Below are 17,876 nucleotides of genomic sequence, written 5' to 3'. Positions count from 1 at the left end.
AACTTGCAGTGTTCCTTAAGACAAATCCATAAATCAGCAAGTAAGTGGCAGCTGGTGAAGAGGCATCTTTGTGACATTAGATCAGAGGCATGTCATCATTTCTCTCTAGAATGGTGTTTGACTGTGATTCCATTGATTTAATCATCTCAAGTCTTTCATTTGCACATATTGAAAAATTCACTCATGGAGACAGATAGACGTTTCCCGAAAATGTTCCTTCTATGCCTGGCTTAAATTTCCTCTAAGGAAGTCCTCATCACTTGAACTCATTCAGCTTCTCAAGCCTAAACCACAGTCATTTGAGCTGTTAGGCATACAATATAGACCAAGACATGTCTTTTATACACAATTCAGCAAATTATATCAAGTGCCCATTTATGCCAAGCACCATGTTCAATGCAAGGGAAAGGGGAAGGAAAACACTGCCTGCTGCACAATCTCGGGGGGGGAGACCAATCGGCAATGGAGTTGAGTCGGTCTGTCTTCAAAATGGAGACTGAGGCCAGGCGCAGTGGTTCAAATCTGTAATCCCAGCACTTTGGGAGACCAAGGCAGGTGGATAACCTGAGGTCAGGAGTTCGAGAGCAGCCTGGCCAACGTAGTGAAATCCCACATCTACTAAAAACACAAAAATTAGCCGGGTGTGGTGGTGGGCACCTGTAATCCCAGCTACTGGGGAGGCTGAGGCAGGAGAATCGCTTGAACCCAGGAGGCGGAGCTTGCAGTGAGCCTCCATTGCACTGCAGCCTGGGTGACAGAGAGAGACTCCATCTCAAAAACAAGCAAAATGGAGACTGAATGGAGGGTCTGTGGGAATGTTAAAGGGCTCACAAAGGAGAAAACGTGTTCAAGCTTATGTTTTGGGGCTTCCAGCGAGCTGGAGATGTTTCCTACTGTGAGCAGCCACGGCACACTGCTTCCCATTCCACCATATCCTATCACGTTAAACTGCCAGTTTTAGATCCTATTTTTATTTCCCCTGTTATAAGCTTCTTGACGGTAGGTGCCAGACTTTTATTTATCTTTGTTTCATAAATGCTTTGCTGTACTGCCTACCACCTAGTATGTGAGTACTAAATGCAGTCACGCATCACTTAACGGGACATGTCCTGAGAAACGTGCCGGTAGGCGATTTTGTCACTGTGTGCACATCATAGAATGTACTTACACAAACCTGGATGGCACAGCCCATGACACACCTAGGCTATTTGGTACAACCTATTGCTCCTAAGCTACACACCTGTACAGCAAGTTACTGTGCTGAAAACTGTAGACAATTGTAACACAGTGTTAAGTATTTGTGTATCTAAACATATCCAAACATAGAAAAGGTAAACAATATAGTATTATAACCTTATAGGACCACCTTTGTATATGCAGCTCCTCATTAAGCAGTACACAGATTTAATTATCGAATGAAGAATGAATGTTAAATTCCCCCATTTCATGAATAAGTCAAAGAAATAGATGCGGGAGAGTGCTTTATGAGAAACTTTAAAAGTTATTCCAAGTAGAACAAAGAGGACACGCACACACAAAAAAAAATATGCATACAGAAAAGAATAGGAAATGTTTGAGGAGCTAAACCTGCAGAGAATGTCAGATTAGTGGGAAACGGTGTCTGAGGAGCCAAGTTCCCATGTGTGAGTTCCTATTGCAGTGAAATGCTTTCCCTAACTAGGTGACTAGCTGAAATATGTCAGGGATGGATGAAAGTTCAGATTGCTCAGTGATTTCAGAACCTTGAGTAGTTTTCCATAGATTCTCACTACAGATGTGGGGTGAAGAAAAAGGGGGAAAAGCTTAGACTAGACTTTCCAAAAGCACTTTGTCTAAATTCCTCTTTCTGACCTGTAAAATGGCAGGGAAATCCAGAATCTATTTACTTTGTACAGCAGATAAACACACTATTTCTACTTTTTGGGTAATTTGGGATTGCTGGTTTGATATTTTAACTTTAAGGATTTGTATTTAGATATTTCACATTTGCTGATCCACTGTCTCTGAGGTAAGGAAAATTAACACACTGTGAAAGGAAGTAAAACTTACCAATAAATCAGTACTCCTTGCTTTTCATTTGAAAAGAACATGACTTGAAAAAAATTTTTATGAAATCATGAGTGGAAAGATGATATGGTTTGGCTGTGTCCTCATCCAAATCTCATCTTGAATTGTACTCCTATAATTCCCACATGTTGTGGGAGGTACCCAGTGGGAGATTATTTGAATCATGGAGGTGGTTTCCCCCATACTGTTCTTGTGGTAGTCAGTAAGTCTCACAAGATATGGTTTTATCAGGGGTTTCCACTTCTGCATCTTCCTCATTCTCTCTTGCCACCACCATGTAAGGCCACCTCCCCAGCCATGTGGAACTGTAAGTCCAATTAAGCCTCCTTTTCTTCCCAGTCTCAAGTATATCTTTATAGCAGCATGAAAATGAACTAATACAGTAAATTGGTACCGGGAGTGGGGTGTTGCTGAAAAAATACCCAAAAATGTGGAAGCAACTTTGGAACTGGGTAACAGGCAGAGGTTGGAACAGTTTAGAGGCCTTAGAAGACGACAGGAAAATGTGAGAAAGTTTGGAACTTCCTAGAGACTTGAATGGCTTTGATCAGAAGCCTGATAGCAGTATGGACAATAAGGTCCAGGCTGAGATGGTCTCAGATGGAGATGAGGAACTTGTTGGGAACTGGAGCAAAGATGATTTTTGTTAGGTTTCAGCAAAGAGACTAGTGACATTTTGCTCCTGCCCTAGAGATTTGTGGATCTTTGAACTTGAGAGAGATGATTTAGGGTATCTGGTGGAAGAAATTTCTAAGCAGCAAAGCATTCAAGATGTGACTTCAGTGCTGCTAAAGGTATTCAGTTTTATAAGGGAAACTGAGCATAAAAGTTCAGAAAATTTGCAGCCTGACAATGTGATAGAAAAGAAGAACCCATTTTCTGACAAGAAATTCAAGCTGGCAGTAGAAATTTGCATAAGTAACAAGGAACAGAATGTTAATCCCCAAAACAATGGGGAAAATATCTCCAGGGCATATCAGAGGTCTTCATGACAGCCCCTCCCATCATAGGCCCAGAGACTTAGGAGAAAGTGGTTTCATGGGCTGGGTCAAGGGTCCCCGTGCTGTGTGCAGCCTAGGGACTTGATACCTTGTGTCCCAGCTGCTCCAGCCATGGCTGAAAGGGGCCAACACAGAATTTGGGCCGTGGCTTCAGAAGGTGCAAGCCCTAAGCCTTGGCAGCTTCCACGTGGTGTTGAGCCTGTGAGTACACATAAGTCAAGAATGTGTACCTCCGCCTAGGTTTCAGAAGATGCATGGAAACTCCTGGATGCTCAGGCAGTTTTCTGCAGGGCTGGGATGCCTCATGGAAAAACTCTATTAGGACAGTGTGAAAGGGAAATGTGGGGCCAGAGCCACTACAGAGTCCCTACTGCCTAGTGGAGCTGTGAGGAGGGGGCCATTGTCCTCCAGACCCCAGAATGGTAAATCCACTGACAGCTTGCACCACTTGCCTGGAAAAGCCACACTCAATGCCAACCTGTGAAAGCAGCTGGGAGGGAGACCGTACCCTGCAAAGCCACAGGGGTGGAGCTACCCAAGACCATGGGAACCCACCTCTTACATCAGTGTGACCTGGATGTAAGACCTGCAGTCAAAGGAGATCATTTTGGAGCTTTATAATTTGACTGCTCCACTGGATTTTGGACTTGCATGGGCCCTGTAACCTCTTTGTTTTGACCCATTTCTCCCATTTGAACAGCTGTATTTACCCAATACCTGTACCCACGCTGTATCGAGGAAGTAACTAGCTTGCTTTACATTTTACAGGCTCATAGGCAGAAGGGACTTGCCTTGTCTCAGATGAAACTTTGGACTATGGACTTTTGAGTTAATGCTGAAATGAGTTAAGACTTTGGGGGACTATTAGGAAGGCATGATTGGTTTTGAAATGTGAGGATATGATATTTGGAGGGGCCAGGGGCAGAATGATATGGTTTGGCTCCATGTCCCCACCCAAATCTCATCTTGAAGTGTACTCCCATAATCCCCATGTGTTGTATGTGGGGCCTGGTGGGAGATCATTTGAATCACAGGGGGCAGTTTCCCCCATACTGTTCTCATGGTAGTGAATAAGTCTCACAAGATCTGACGGTTTTATTGGGGGTTTTTACTTTTTCATCTTCATTTTCTCTTGCTGGTACCATGTAAGAAGTACCTTCTCCTCCCACCATGATTCTGAGGCCTCCCCAGTCATGTGGAACTGTAAGTCCAATTAAGCCTCTTCTTCTTCCCAGGCTCAAGTATGTCTTTATCAGCAGTGTGAAAACAGACTAATACAAAGGAACTACAAGAACACTGTCCTTTCCAAACTTGTTTGCCTTTCAATCAAGGTAGCCTTAGAGAAACCCACAGACTTTGAGACCAATCTCATGGCCAGCTGTTTAATAACACAATAATTACAACTACCAAAATAAGAAGTTGTATTCCAAAGAGCTAAAGAAGTCCTATCTCTGAAAATAGTTTTTCTCAAGTTGAATGACTCAGAACCATCTAGAAAAAAAGATTATCACACAAGAAAGTTTGCTCTCATTAGAAAAGAAAAACAGAGGCATTTCTGAAGTTAGCCTTCATATTATTTATTAAAGGCCTAGAAGATAGGGTGGGCTCTTCAGTAATGGTGAGTAGCTCCTACAGAATCCACTCACCTCTTAGAGAAAAAACAAAAGTCCTGCCAATTTGTCATTTACCAATACATTCTCTTATGACCTCTCTTAATTGGACTATAAACATTCCTCTATTTCCTCCCTATGCTTTTTATTCTGCTTGTTGAAATTAGAAATACTGTAGGTATATATAGGGAAATCCCCAATTGCAAACAGAAGAGATCATATGAAAACAAATAAATCATCGGGTCACATATCTAGAGAAACTTGGGATATTTAAAACAAGAGTACATTTCCTTTAATTTAAAGAAAATCAAAATAAAGATTTAAAATACACACACACACACGCACACAACAAAAACGAGTTAACCTACACCCAATAACTGCACTGTCCATCAGTGAACCTTGTGCTGAAATCATCTGTCACATCTATCTGCCTTGAAAATTCTGTGAGCAACCTAAGCGTAAGGACTCTGCGAACACATTTTTAAATTCTGAGCACTTAGCACATAGCCAGTCATTATTTCATATTTGCTAACCTACATCTTTATCAGTCTTTAAGATACAATTAATTGTATAACACATCTTTTTTTTTGTTGTTTTTTTTGAGACAGAGTCTTACTCTGTCACCCAGGCTGGAGTGCAGTTCCATGATCTCAGCTCACTGCAACCTCCACCTCCTGGGTTCAAGTGATTCTCCTGCCTCATTCTCCCGAGTACCTGGGATCGCAGTCACGCACAAACATGCCGGGCTAATGTTTTTAGTAGAGATAGGATTTCACTACTTTGGCCAGGCTAGTCTCAAACTCCTGACCTTAGGTGATCCGCCTGCCTTGGCCCCCCAAAATGCTGGGATTACAGGTATGAGCCGCCAATGCCTGGCCTGAGCCACTGCGTGCAGCCATTAATTTAACACAGTTTTACACGGGAAGCCAAAAATAAGGCACTACATTTGACCACTGCATTTACAAACAACTATTATAAAACTCATCCTGACTTCAAGAATATTAAAATGTAAAAAATATGCCTTCGAACAGAGGAAATCCTGTCATTGTGCTCTAACTGAATTTCTCGTGTCATAAACAGAGTGGACTGTTGCCTGCATTATGTCAATAGACAAACATTCCTCAGCACGAGTTACAACGACTCAAAGCATCCTACTTTTCCTATACTGCTTTTTCTGAGGCCACTGATCACCTCTAAACATTTGTCTGCCGTGTTTTCCTTGATTTCTCTGTTTCTTTGCATTAAACTCTTCCTCTCAAAATTCTTCACCGGCTGCTATAGCCTGCTATAGGAATTGACCTCTAAGGCTCCTTTTCTTCTTCGGTGGCTCCCATTTGTCTTGCCCTCACAGTGTGGGCATCCCACAAGGCTCAGTCCCCTTCATTTCTCAGTTGTCACTAGAGGTTCCCAGCCCTGGCGACACATCACAATCATTTGTAGAGCTGTTTTAAAATGTCCAAGCTCAAGCTGGGCGTGGTGGCTCATGCCTGTAATCCCAGCACTTTGGGAGGCCAAGCAGGTGGATCACCTGAGCTCAGGAGTTTGAGGAACCAGCCTGGCCAATATGGCGAAACCCTATCTCTACTGAAAATACAATAATTAGGTGGGCATGATGGTGCATGCCTGTAGTCCCAGTTACTTGGGAGGTTGAGGCAGGAGAATGGCTTGAACCTGAGAGGCAGAGGCTGCAGTGAGAGGAGATCACGCCATTGCACTCCAGCCTGGGCAACAGAGCAAAACTCTGTCTCAAAAAGATAAATAAATAAAATGTCCTTTGTCCAGATCCCAACCCAGATCAATAGGATATGAGCTCTGTGACCCTGGTCATGTGACATAATCTCTGACATTCAATTTCTTCACCTGTAAAATTAAGATAGTGTTAGATCTGCTTCATCAGATTGCTGTATACACATGCTTTACTTCCCATCATTATAACGAACATGGTCTCCTCTTTTCTCCATTTACTTAAAGCCCACCTTTCTTTAAAAGCTCAACTGAACTCTCCTCCTGGCCCCATATCTCCATAATCACATTTGTTTTGGCTTGTTTGCAAAGCCCACTGAAAACTCAAGATGGGCCTGTAAAAATGAAATCGTCTCCTGGTTGATCTTTCTTTTTTATTTATTTATTCTTGATACAGAGTCTCACTCTGTTGCCCAGGCTGGAGTACAGTGGTGTGATCTCGGTTCACTGCAACCTCCACCTCCCGGGTTCAAGTGATTCTCCTGCCTCAGCTTCCCCAGTAGCTGGGATTACAGGTGCGAGCCACCAAGCCTGGCCCTGGCTGATCTTTCTATAGCTGTTCTTATCACCTTCCAATCCCTTCTCCATATAACATTCCAACATTCCAGAATGATCTTAACAATTAGGATCAGGTTGCTTTCTATTTTAAATCTTCTAATGAATTTTCTTTGTTCTTATATTTATTAAAATCCAAATTCTCTAACCCAGATCGCAAGGTTCTACAAAATCTGATCCTCATCTCACCACTCTCCCTATTGCTTTCAACACAGTCTGGCAGCACAGGTTGTGATTTGATTACTCTTTCCCACCTCAGGGCCTGGCTCAGGCTGTTCTCTCTGCCAGGAATGATCTTGTACTCACCTACCTTTTCTTTTTTCTCACTGAGACACAGTTTCTCTGTTGCCCAGGCTGGAGTACAGTGACACCATCTCAGCTCACTGCAACCTCCGCCTCCCAGGTTCAAGTGATTCTCTTGCCTCAGCCTCCCAAGTAGCTGGGATTACAGGCGCCCACCACTACGCCTGGCTAATTTTTGTATTATTAGTACAGACAGGGCTTCACCATGTTGCCAGGCTGGTCTTGAACTCCTGACCTCAAGCGATCACCCACCTTGGCCTCCCAAAGTTCTGGGATTACAGGCGTGAGCCACCGCGCCCAGCCTCACCTATCTTTTCAACATCAGCTTAATAATCACTTCCCTCAGTAAACACTTATCTGACCCTCAGTCCAGGTAGGTGCCCTGGGAAAACCTTCTCTTTACATCCTATAAATATTCTTTTATAATGAACTATTTTATCAGAAACTGGATGGATTCCGGTCAAATATTAACTTTTTCTCAATATACCTCTATATTGTTTGATTTGTTGCCATAAGCATGGATTATATTGGTAATTTAAAACATTTGCTTTTAAGTTTGAGAAACAGTATGGTTTGTTATTTTATATTTTTGGAGAAGGGGCTCTGTTGCCAAGGCTGGAGTGTACTGGCATGATCAAGGCTCACTGCAGCCTCGACCTCCCGGGCTCAAGTGTACCTCCCACCTCAGCCTCCTCAGTAGCTGGGACCACATGTGCGCACCACCACTCCTGGCTAATTTTTTAAATTTTTCTTGTAGAGATAGGGATTCTGTGTTGCCCAGGCTGGTCTTAAACTCCTGGGCTCAAGCCATCCTCCCACTTCAGGCTCCTGAATAGCTAAGACAGGCACAGCCACCATGTCCAGTTAGTTTTTTTTATTATTTGTAGAGACGGGATTTCGTCATATTGCAAAGGCTAGACTCAAACTCCTGTCCTCAATCAATCCTCCTGCCTCGCTGGGCCTCCCTAAGTGCTAGGATTACAGGCATGAGCCACTGTCTCCAGCCAATATATTATTTTTAAAAAGCCATGTTGTTGCTTCAATGTCTGCCTCCTCCCCTAGAATACAAGTTTCAAGAAGGGCATATATTGAGGCTGGCTGGTTCACCATGATGGCCACAGAATCTAATAGTACTTTGAACCCAGAAGATGCTGAACATATTGAGTGAATGCTGTTGACTGAAAAGAACAAAACATGAAAACTGGTTGGGAGACTCAGCACTAACCTTTGCCCAGGAAAAAGATGGCTCTCAGGCCACCTTAGAGAATGCAAAGGGGTAGGGCACACCCGAGCCTGTCTGAGTCAGGGCCCTATTCAAAAGTATCCTGCTAGCAAGGGCTTTGAAACGGGGTAGGTGCTTATAGTCTCACAAAGGAAGCAGTATTCAGGTTATTGGTGTCTGACTAGTTAAATAGGACCCAAGTCAGGGTCCATCTATAGGACCAAGTTATAGATGAGTTCAGGGGGTTGTCAATACAGTTAATTAAAAAGAAATTCTGGCTATAATTTTCTAGTTATTATCTTCATTATTAATTTGGCTCTCAGTATTTGCAAAGTAATTTTGTTATTTTTCTTCACGTATACGCCCAATTTCCTAGTTGAATCTGCAATCGCCTAAATACAAGGTCTCTTTCATAACTATTCTACATCCTCATGACTCAGCTCAACCCATATCATATGCCCTAGAAATGAATATAGCCAACATTCTTTCATTCAAAGAACATGCTCGGGGCTTTGGTGTTTCTCAGATACCCTCCAACAAGTTTTTAATGTTTAAATAAATGCAGCACATTTTCATGCTTTTATCACCAATGCTTGAAGTTTCATTGGTCTTTAATGTTTTTCTTTGCTTGGAAATATTTGATAAGGTAATTGCAGTGGATGTCTGCAATGCTATCTAAACAAATGAAGTAGAATATTTTAATGAGAATATGTGTTATTCATGCTTTAAAGTATACCTGTGTCTTTGTGGCTTTAAATATGGTACCTGCTTAATAAGTTATAGGAATTGCCCACTAAGGTATTTTTTGTTCTGAAATAACTAATAGGCTTTTGACATGGGGTTTGAAGTCTTTTCTCTATTTGATGCAGTTTATGTTGGTATTGTATAGCCACCTCAGGGCTAATAAAATCCAGTGATTTTGCATATGCTAATAGCTAAATCCTTCAACAATTAAAAGTGAAGTAAAATAAGCCCCAGAAATCCTCACTTTCAAAAATCTGTAACAAAGACAATATTCAATCTGCAGTCTTGTGAGAGCAATGCTGATTGATCTTTTCCCTCTTAGGAATCTGAATCATATGTTATACCTACATGACAAGTCAGCTTTTGCTTGTTTCCTGTAATTTAACATGCCATGAGCTACCCATGTTTCATTTGGGTCAGAAGCTGCCGTAAGATACTGTGAATTGAAGCCATTATGTGACTTTAGTAAGATTATGGTTATTAACCAAGATTATCCATTATGATGGTTTCCAGACCAACAGCATGAAATGAGTTTTTTATCTGAAAAAAATTAATATTGTTTCTTCCACAGAGATATTTATAACGTTAAAGCTAATCTACCAATCCAGTTGCCATTCTTAATAGCTTCTGACTTGCTTCTCTTTTTCTTTACTATATTCTAACAGTTTTTCATTATAACTCTGCTTGCTTTTTTCCTTTCCTCCCCTTAATTAAAATTTAGCAGACAGTTAAGATTTACTGTTTTTATTAGAAATAAAAATTCACAAATTTACAAAAAACCTTTATGAAATAAAAAGAAAGTGGTAATATACTTACAAGTTTCTAAAAAATGAATCCTGTTACCAGTTTAGGAAGGAAACACACTAATTAATAAAAAATATACTCCTATTTGCTTACCATGGGTTTTGATATCTGTGGGTTATTGAATCAAGAGAAGCTTGACTTAGTTCTTCATACTGTAAAAGGAAGAAAATTAATGTACTATAATTCCAAAGTAAATAGGTGACAGGTCTAAGTATCCATATTTCTAGTCAAAAAGGAAGTCAGGTTGGGAAATGAAATAGGAAATCCTAATTCAGTTAAAAGAAGATCAGAGAAGAAGACAGTCTTTTGATTCCTGAACAGAGAGGGAAAAAGTACAAGAAGTAAAATAAACAAGACCCTGTGTGCTTTACTTTCCCTTTTTGAAAGGAAGGGTGTTGGGTAGCAAGAAGAGTGTGATGCGTAATCACTAAGCTGCTTTCCATCTTTATGATTCTCTCTCTAAATAAGCGAACATTCTAAACTACTATTGTCATTAGACTCAAACAGGTTACCTCTTTTCACTTTGCTTTCTCCTTACAGAATCAAAAAAATGTGGTCACAACAATGTAGGAAAGAGCTAGATTATAGACAGACTCTGGTAAAGTGTAGATTTGAAAACTCCTTTCAGAAGGGATAATTCAGATATGATAATGTATTTGGTGGCTTAGAGGGGTTCTTAGATTAAAAAGTAATTCCCACCCCCTCCCATGTGCATGGAAATGATCTGTTATTACTGAATGAATGACTGCTATATACTGACTCCTTTTCTCCAGGAACTGTCAGATGGATGGCACATCTTGTAAAAATAAGCACGGGGAGTAAACGTGTCAAATTTATATTGAAAAGCATCTTGGTCTATAATCATTTCTCATGTTTCTATACTAGGATTAAGAAACCATGACATGAATTATCAAAAAGTATTTCACTTCAGTTGTGGATGCATTTTTTACTTACATTAGTATGGGATGCAATATTCATAACATCTCAAAAAGCGGCAAAATCCTATTGTAAAAATGTCAGCATTAAAGGAATGACGTTACTTGGTACTTTTTTAAAATTCTCTTCTCTCCTCTTCCTTTTCCCTCAAGTTTCAGTTTAGAATGACTTTCCTTATTGACTACCACAGAGTTTTTTGTGCTTGAGAAGGCAAATTCATTTATTTGTGTCATCTCAGGGATAAAGACCTGAAACCTTAATCTCTTTAATATTCACACATCAGTTGAATAAACAAAGGAAGACACAAGATAAACAAGGTCACTATTCCACAGAAACTTTGAAAACAATCTGCATATAATGGAAAGATCATGGGACAGCTTTTTTTCTCAATTGATTCCTAACAGGATTCCCTGAAAATTGACCTTATCCATTGACTTATAAGTAATTTTATTATCAGCTTCTGGACAAATTTTGCAGGACTTGGATGATCTTTAGTTTTATGCTATTCTTATCTTTAATAACCCAAAATTGCATCTTCTTAATTGGGGAAGACCTTTCTCAGAAACAAAATAACACATCTTTTTTCCATTCTTCCTACAGATATCAGTCCCTATAAACAATTTGTTATCTAAAATAAGCTGGTCCTTCTCTATCTTAATTTATTAATGAAATGCATCATGATTTATTTGGACATCTATGCTTGCTGTAGTGTTAAACCTAATAAAATTCAGACCCAGATAAATCATTTTTTTACTGGCAAATCATTCCTAAGAGTAAAGATTAGTTTCAAAACCAATTCAATATCTTCATAGAAATGGGTAACAATTAGTATATTTTCTATCTTAAATCAATGAGAACCTTTTACACTTATTTTAAATGTTTTTAACAAAAATAATTACAACTCCAATTTGGATATTTCCTACAGAACAATCTTCAAATAAGTCTATGTATTAACAAAAGGGAAATACCTGCTAACTACATTCACATACTGTGAGTTACGCAATTTCTAAAATGAGTAAAATCTGTTAAATTTGAGTTAAATTAATTGTAGGCATTTGGGGCACATTCTAGTTAAAAATTTAAATCATTGCTTAAGACTTTCACTTTTAATCTCTAAACTCTAGTCTAGTCCTGATACATTTAGGAAGTCTTTTGGGGACTGTTCCTGAGGAATCCTCTTGCTTTGTTGCCATCATCCAAGATGCTTTTCTTAGTATATCCAATTTTTACTTTTCTTACTAGAAAGAACAATTTTCCATCTCTATAACTATGAGGTCTTTCTCACCCGTAGAACGAATACAATGGCAATGTAGTTTGAGAATGCATAGACACTAAGGGTTTTCTTCTGTAGCCTCCTCCTTGGTAACATACAGCTCTTAGTACCAAACATTCGAGTGGAAAATTCCCTATGGCTATCTTTTCTTATGCTAATGTGTTTTTTCCTTCATTTGCCTCAATTTGCAAAATATTACTGTTAACCTCTTAGGTGTCTTTCTTCCCACAGTCTGTGAGAAACATTTCCATTGTTGCAGCAGGGTCACCAAATTGCATAATGTTGCCTATTCTAGATTGGAACTATTACAGGGAGAAAGGGGACATAAAGACCTTTGCATGAATGGAGCATTTGAAATATTCATTTTACATTCAGAGCATGAGTAGAAACAAAACAATTCTTTCTGAAAAATGTTGGTGTTTAAAGCATGGATTCTGTGATGCATTTCTCTTGTTAAAGGAAAAAAATGTTCAATGCAGAGACCCATACATACTTCATTTTATGCCACATTATAGATGGCCTTGAGTACCAACATTAATGATATCCTAGTCTCTCTTAACTGTAGTTTTTAAATAATCTGAATTAATTCATCAACTTTCAGCGACAGACTAAACATTGGGTTCTGTGAATTTGTTCACTGTGACCCCAGTTATCTCTGCTTTCTGGGGAGTATCCAAATAATAAGCAACATAGTCTCTCATGTTTCTAGTGTGCTTATAACACTATAATTTAAAAATCCATGCAGGCAGGAAAGTATACTATATAGAGACATTAATACTAGATCCCATTTGTTGAGCATGCTAAGTGCTTTACAAATGTCTCAATCCATTTAATAGCACTCTAAGGTATTAGTGTTATCCTGTGGATAGGTAGATTATTTATTTATTTTTGGAGACAGGGTCTCACTCTGTCACCCAGGCTAGAGTGCAGTGGCACAACCTCGGCTCATTGCAACCTCTGCCTCCTAAGTTCAAACAATCCTCCCACTTCAGCCTCCTCAGTAACTGCGACCACAGGTGCACACCACCATGCCCAGCTGCCCAGCTAGTAGTGAGAGGGTCTTGCCATGTTGCCCAGGCTGGTCTCAAATTCCTGAGCTCAAGCTATCCATCTGCCTTAGCATCCCAAAGTGCTGGGATTACAGGTGTGAGTTACTGTTCCCAGCCAGTAGGTAGAATTCTAAAAAAGCACCCAAGATTCTCACCCCCTGGTATACACACGTTCTCTCAGGTATTCAACTGAATACAAATCTAGCTGCTACTGTGAAGGATTGTGCAGATGTAATTAAAGTCCCAAATCAGCTAACTTGAAAAAAGGGCGATTATTCTCAGTGGGCCTAAGCTAATCAGGAGAGCTCTTAAAAAGACCTAAGTTCTTCTTGGCAAAGGGGATTTGAAGCATGAGAGGGATTTGACAGGAGGGAGACTCTCCACAGCTGGCTTTAAAGATGTGGAGGGGTCAGCTGGGTGCAGTGGCTCACGCCTGTAATCCCAGTACTTTGGGAGGCTGAGGCGGGCAGATTACGAGGTCATGAGATTGAGACCATCCTGGCTGACATGGTGAAACCCCAGGTCTACTGAAAATACAAAAAATTAGCCAGGCATGGTGGCAGGCACCTGTAGTCCCAGCTACTTGGGAGGCTGGGGCAGGAGAATGGCCTGAACCCAGGAGGTGGAGCTTGCAGTGAGCTGAGATTGTGCTACTGCACTCCAGCCTGGGCAACAGAGCAAGACTCCATCTCAAAAAAAAAAGATGTGGAGGGGTCATGGAGCGAGATGCCTGGGTGACCTCTGAATGTTGAGAATGGCCCCTGGCTGACAATCAGCAAAGAAACAGAAGTACAACTTCAGCTCTACAACCACGAGGAACTGAAATCTTCCATAACCATATGAACTTGGAAGAGAGCTCCAGCCTCAGATGACTTCACAGCTATAGTTAACACTTTCATCTTTGGGAGATCTGAGTGGAGAGCCCAGTCATGCCATCCCTGGATTTCTGACCTACAGAACTGTGAGCCAATAAATGAGTATTGATTTAAGCTGCTAAATTTGTGGTAATTTGTTATGCAACAGAAAACCAATATATTCCCATTTCATAGATGGGAAAACTGAGGCATTATAAAAACCGGCATTTGGACTAGCATGCAAGGGTAGAAAAGGGAGAATATAAAAAATTCTTCGATTGGCTATTTTAGCTTGAAAGCCACATTCGATTTTCATTACGGTCAGGTATTAGTCCGTTTTCACACTGCTATGAAAATATTCCCTGAGACTGAGTAATTTGTAAAGGAAAGAGGTTTAATTGACCCCTAGTTCCACCTGGCTGGGGAGGCCTCAGGAAACTTACAATCATGGTGGAAAAGGAAGCAAGCATGTCTTACATGGTGGCAGGCAAGAGAGAGGGAAGAGGGAAGCCCCTCATCAAACCATCAGATCTCATGAGAACTCACCATCAGGAGAACATTATGGGAGAAACCACCCCCACAATCCAATTTTCTCCCACCAGGTCCTTTCCTCGACTGATGGGGATTATGGGGAATTACAATTCTAAATGAGATTTTGATGGGGACACAAAGCCAAACCCTATCAGGCCACAAACATAGATTTGCCCTGGGAAGCAATATGAATGCTAATTGCCTCACTAATTCTCAGAGAAAAGGCATATTTTTCAATGCTGTTGGTGGAAACAAAAAACAAAATAAAACAACAACAACAAAGGTAAATTTTGTTATTTTCTCCCAGTATCCCGCCAAGGAGATAAATATTTTCCTTATTTCATTCTATAACTCAAAATACACCAGGATTTTTTTTTAAACACTGGAATTAATTTTCTTGGGAATTGTTATGATTTGTAATGAATGACCAGCCATTCTGGTATCAGCCCTTTACCCAGAGCTGGTTGATGATTCCTAACAGGGTCTGAAATCTGAGTGGACTATTCAAGCAACAGAAAGCTATACAAGTGCTTCCAAGTCACTGTGTGTGCTCAGTGCAGAGTTTCTGAAATACCGTCAAGGGCCTATTTTGCAACTGTACTCAGCCTTGGAGTTTTCTAATGTGTTTGCCACTGTTGTTAATTCTAAGGTCAGAAAGTTTGCTCCCAAGTTAATTGTCCAATTAGCTCTACAACTATGGGTTGTAAAACAAGCATTGTGAACATGAGATTTGATATGAAGGAGACTGTGCCCAGTTTCCTTAAGTTTCCATTTTTAAAAAAAGGTACATAGTTTTGAACGATTTTATTGAATAAGCTGGAAGTGGACTAATTGCCAACCTAATACACACTTAAAAATTCATTACTCTTTATCTGCAATTTGGTCTCTCAACAAAGACACTGCATGAGAATAGAATAGATTCCAGTCTCCATTTCTCATCATTTACTGATAATCATTTACCCCATGATAAGCACTAGAAGATGGTGGGTGGGGGCTGGGATTGATATTGTCAATACAAAGACACATACAACAGATCTCAGACCTCAAATTGCTTAAAGCCATTGGAACGTTGCTAGGACTGTGTAGTACAATTACTGACAATAATCGCACTAAACTTCCACAAAGAAACTTTCCTATGAAGTCTTCCCAAGTGGGTGGTCATAGTGGATTCCTATAGCATATATTTTCAGTGCCATTTCTTCGTGCCTAAACACAGAGCTGAGACCATGTAGTGGGGGGACCCCTATATTTAACGAACTATTCCTAAACTTCCCCAATTAAAGTTCCTTGGTTTCCCAGATTTAATCCTGGGAAAATAAATCTCCAGATTTCTGGTATCATTTGCTATGCATGCTATGCATTTTTGTCAACATAGCTGAGATACCCTGGGAGTGTTGCATATGAATAATAGGGAAAACTACAGTCATAAATTTACAATGATTTAAGAATTTCCTCCAGTGATCTTAAAAAGACAGGATTAATGCCAGATTTAGAAAACAGATGTCCTGGTATTTGATCCACCTGTGCTTGGGATATTGGCTCACACACAAGTTTCAGAATTCTTTGACAATATACTTAACAGCCTAGCTACGGAGTCATACCACACTTTTACTAGCACCTATTCTAAGTTATAGCATCTTTTCTTAGCTTTGTATGTCACTATCATCAAATAGCATTTGTTGAAAAGTCTATGACATATGCTTAATTACTAACTTTAAGCAGCTTAATTTTTTTAAAGGTGATATTTACATTTAGACACATACTCCAGATATTGTGTCAAGCCTTAACAAGAATTCATAACTACCACAATGAATTTGTATTTTTAGCCTGCCTAAATTAAGGGATAAAATCATCTACAAAGCTTTACATTACTTTGAGTTCTTTTTATTTCCTTTTTTCCCCTAAATGTTCACATCCTAACAAATGATGTGACAATTAGGACTTTTGTTTTCCAATTTGCCAATAAGTTTCTAGAAAGTCACCTCTAAAAGAGAGAGAAAGCCCTGTGTTTAGTTGAGAGGCCAAGTAACTGGGGCTGGGATGCCCACTGGAATGTGGCAGCATCGCTGGCTACCAACAGGGAGGCTTCCCATTCCAAACTCATTACTCTTTGTGGAACCGCTTTGAACACACTACAGAGAGCACACAGCAGTGATACACGCCTCCCTTGATGTTTCCATGGTCTGTTAGAAAAAGGAAGCATCAAACATAAAATTTATTTCCTGGAAATTTAGATATAAGTAAAATTTTATAAGGAAATTGTTTCCTTCAATGTATTTGAGAATCCTATAAAGCAAAGCTTTGTAAAATGGAGAAAATGTAACATCTGCATATAAGGAGGTTAATATATTATTTTCAAGAAAAAGGAGGGTGAAAGAAAAATGTTTCTTCCACCTCACAGATGGTCAGCATGTGGTACTGTCTCACTAAAGCCTTCTGGTGGTGTCATAAGACATATTACTTTATACAGCCCTTAAGGATGAAAGGTGCTAATGTAATTATTTTTATGTTAAACCACAAACTGTTAGGATGCAAATAACTATAAAGTAAAAAGTGAGAACTAAGCACACACTCATCTGGAAAGAACAGCAGCCCTCCAAAGACATGCCTAATTTTAGAAAAGCTATTTTCTATTTTGCGTTTATAACTTAGTTGAAAATGGAAGCTTTATTATGTTTCTAAAATTGTCTCTACTGATAACAACATCTGGAGATTAGGAATTTTAATGAGACTCAAAACTGCTGGCTCTTTTTATGATGGCTCTAGATGAACCCCAAGGTAAATGAGAATTTGGCGATAAAAATGCAGAAATTCTGAAATATGTATTTTGGTGGTCTACAGACTTATCAACTCCATGCTGGCAATACATTTTCCCCAGATGCATCTGAAAACACTGGAGGACACTGTGGTGTAGGAGCTTGAAAGACTGCATGGAGTTAGTGCAAGGAAAGAGGGTTTGACCTGGTGAGAACTCACTCTCTTGTTTTTTCCCCCCATAATGCCAGTGATTGTATTTGATATGTTTTGAAGGGCAATAAAGTGCTTACAAAATACAAATTCAAAACAACTACTATCAAGAGATGTCTTATGTCAAATATGTGGGTGGTATCATCGCTACATTTTGTTTGTTTATTTATTTATTTATTTATTTTTGAGAAAGTCTCAAAATTCCAGCCTGGGCAAC

General features: G+C 39.8%; 1 protein-coding gene across 1 annotated transcript in view; it reads right to left on the bottom strand.

The window, feature by feature from the left end:
- C3H4orf45 (chromosome 3 C4orf45 homolog) overlaps positions 1–17,876 on the bottom strand; it is a 134,229-nt gene that overhangs the window by 55,616 nt on the left and 60,737 nt on the right. Inside the window, exon 3 of the mRNA XM_023228335.2 lies at positions 10,143–10,201. Coding sequence (XP_023084103.1) covers positions 10,143–10,201 — 59 coding nt within the window. The remainder of the gene's footprint in view (positions 1–10,142; positions 10,202–17,876) is intronic.

Source organism: Piliocolobus tephrosceles, chromosome 3, assembly GCF_002776525.5.
Source record: "Piliocolobus tephrosceles isolate RC106 chromosome 3, ASM277652v3, whole genome shotgun sequence".
NCBI lineage: Eukaryota > Metazoa > Chordata > Mammalia > Primates > Cercopithecidae > Piliocolobus > Piliocolobus tephrosceles.
Note: the sequence above shows the minus strand (reverse complement) of the source record. Positions and strands in the feature narration are given on the sequence as shown.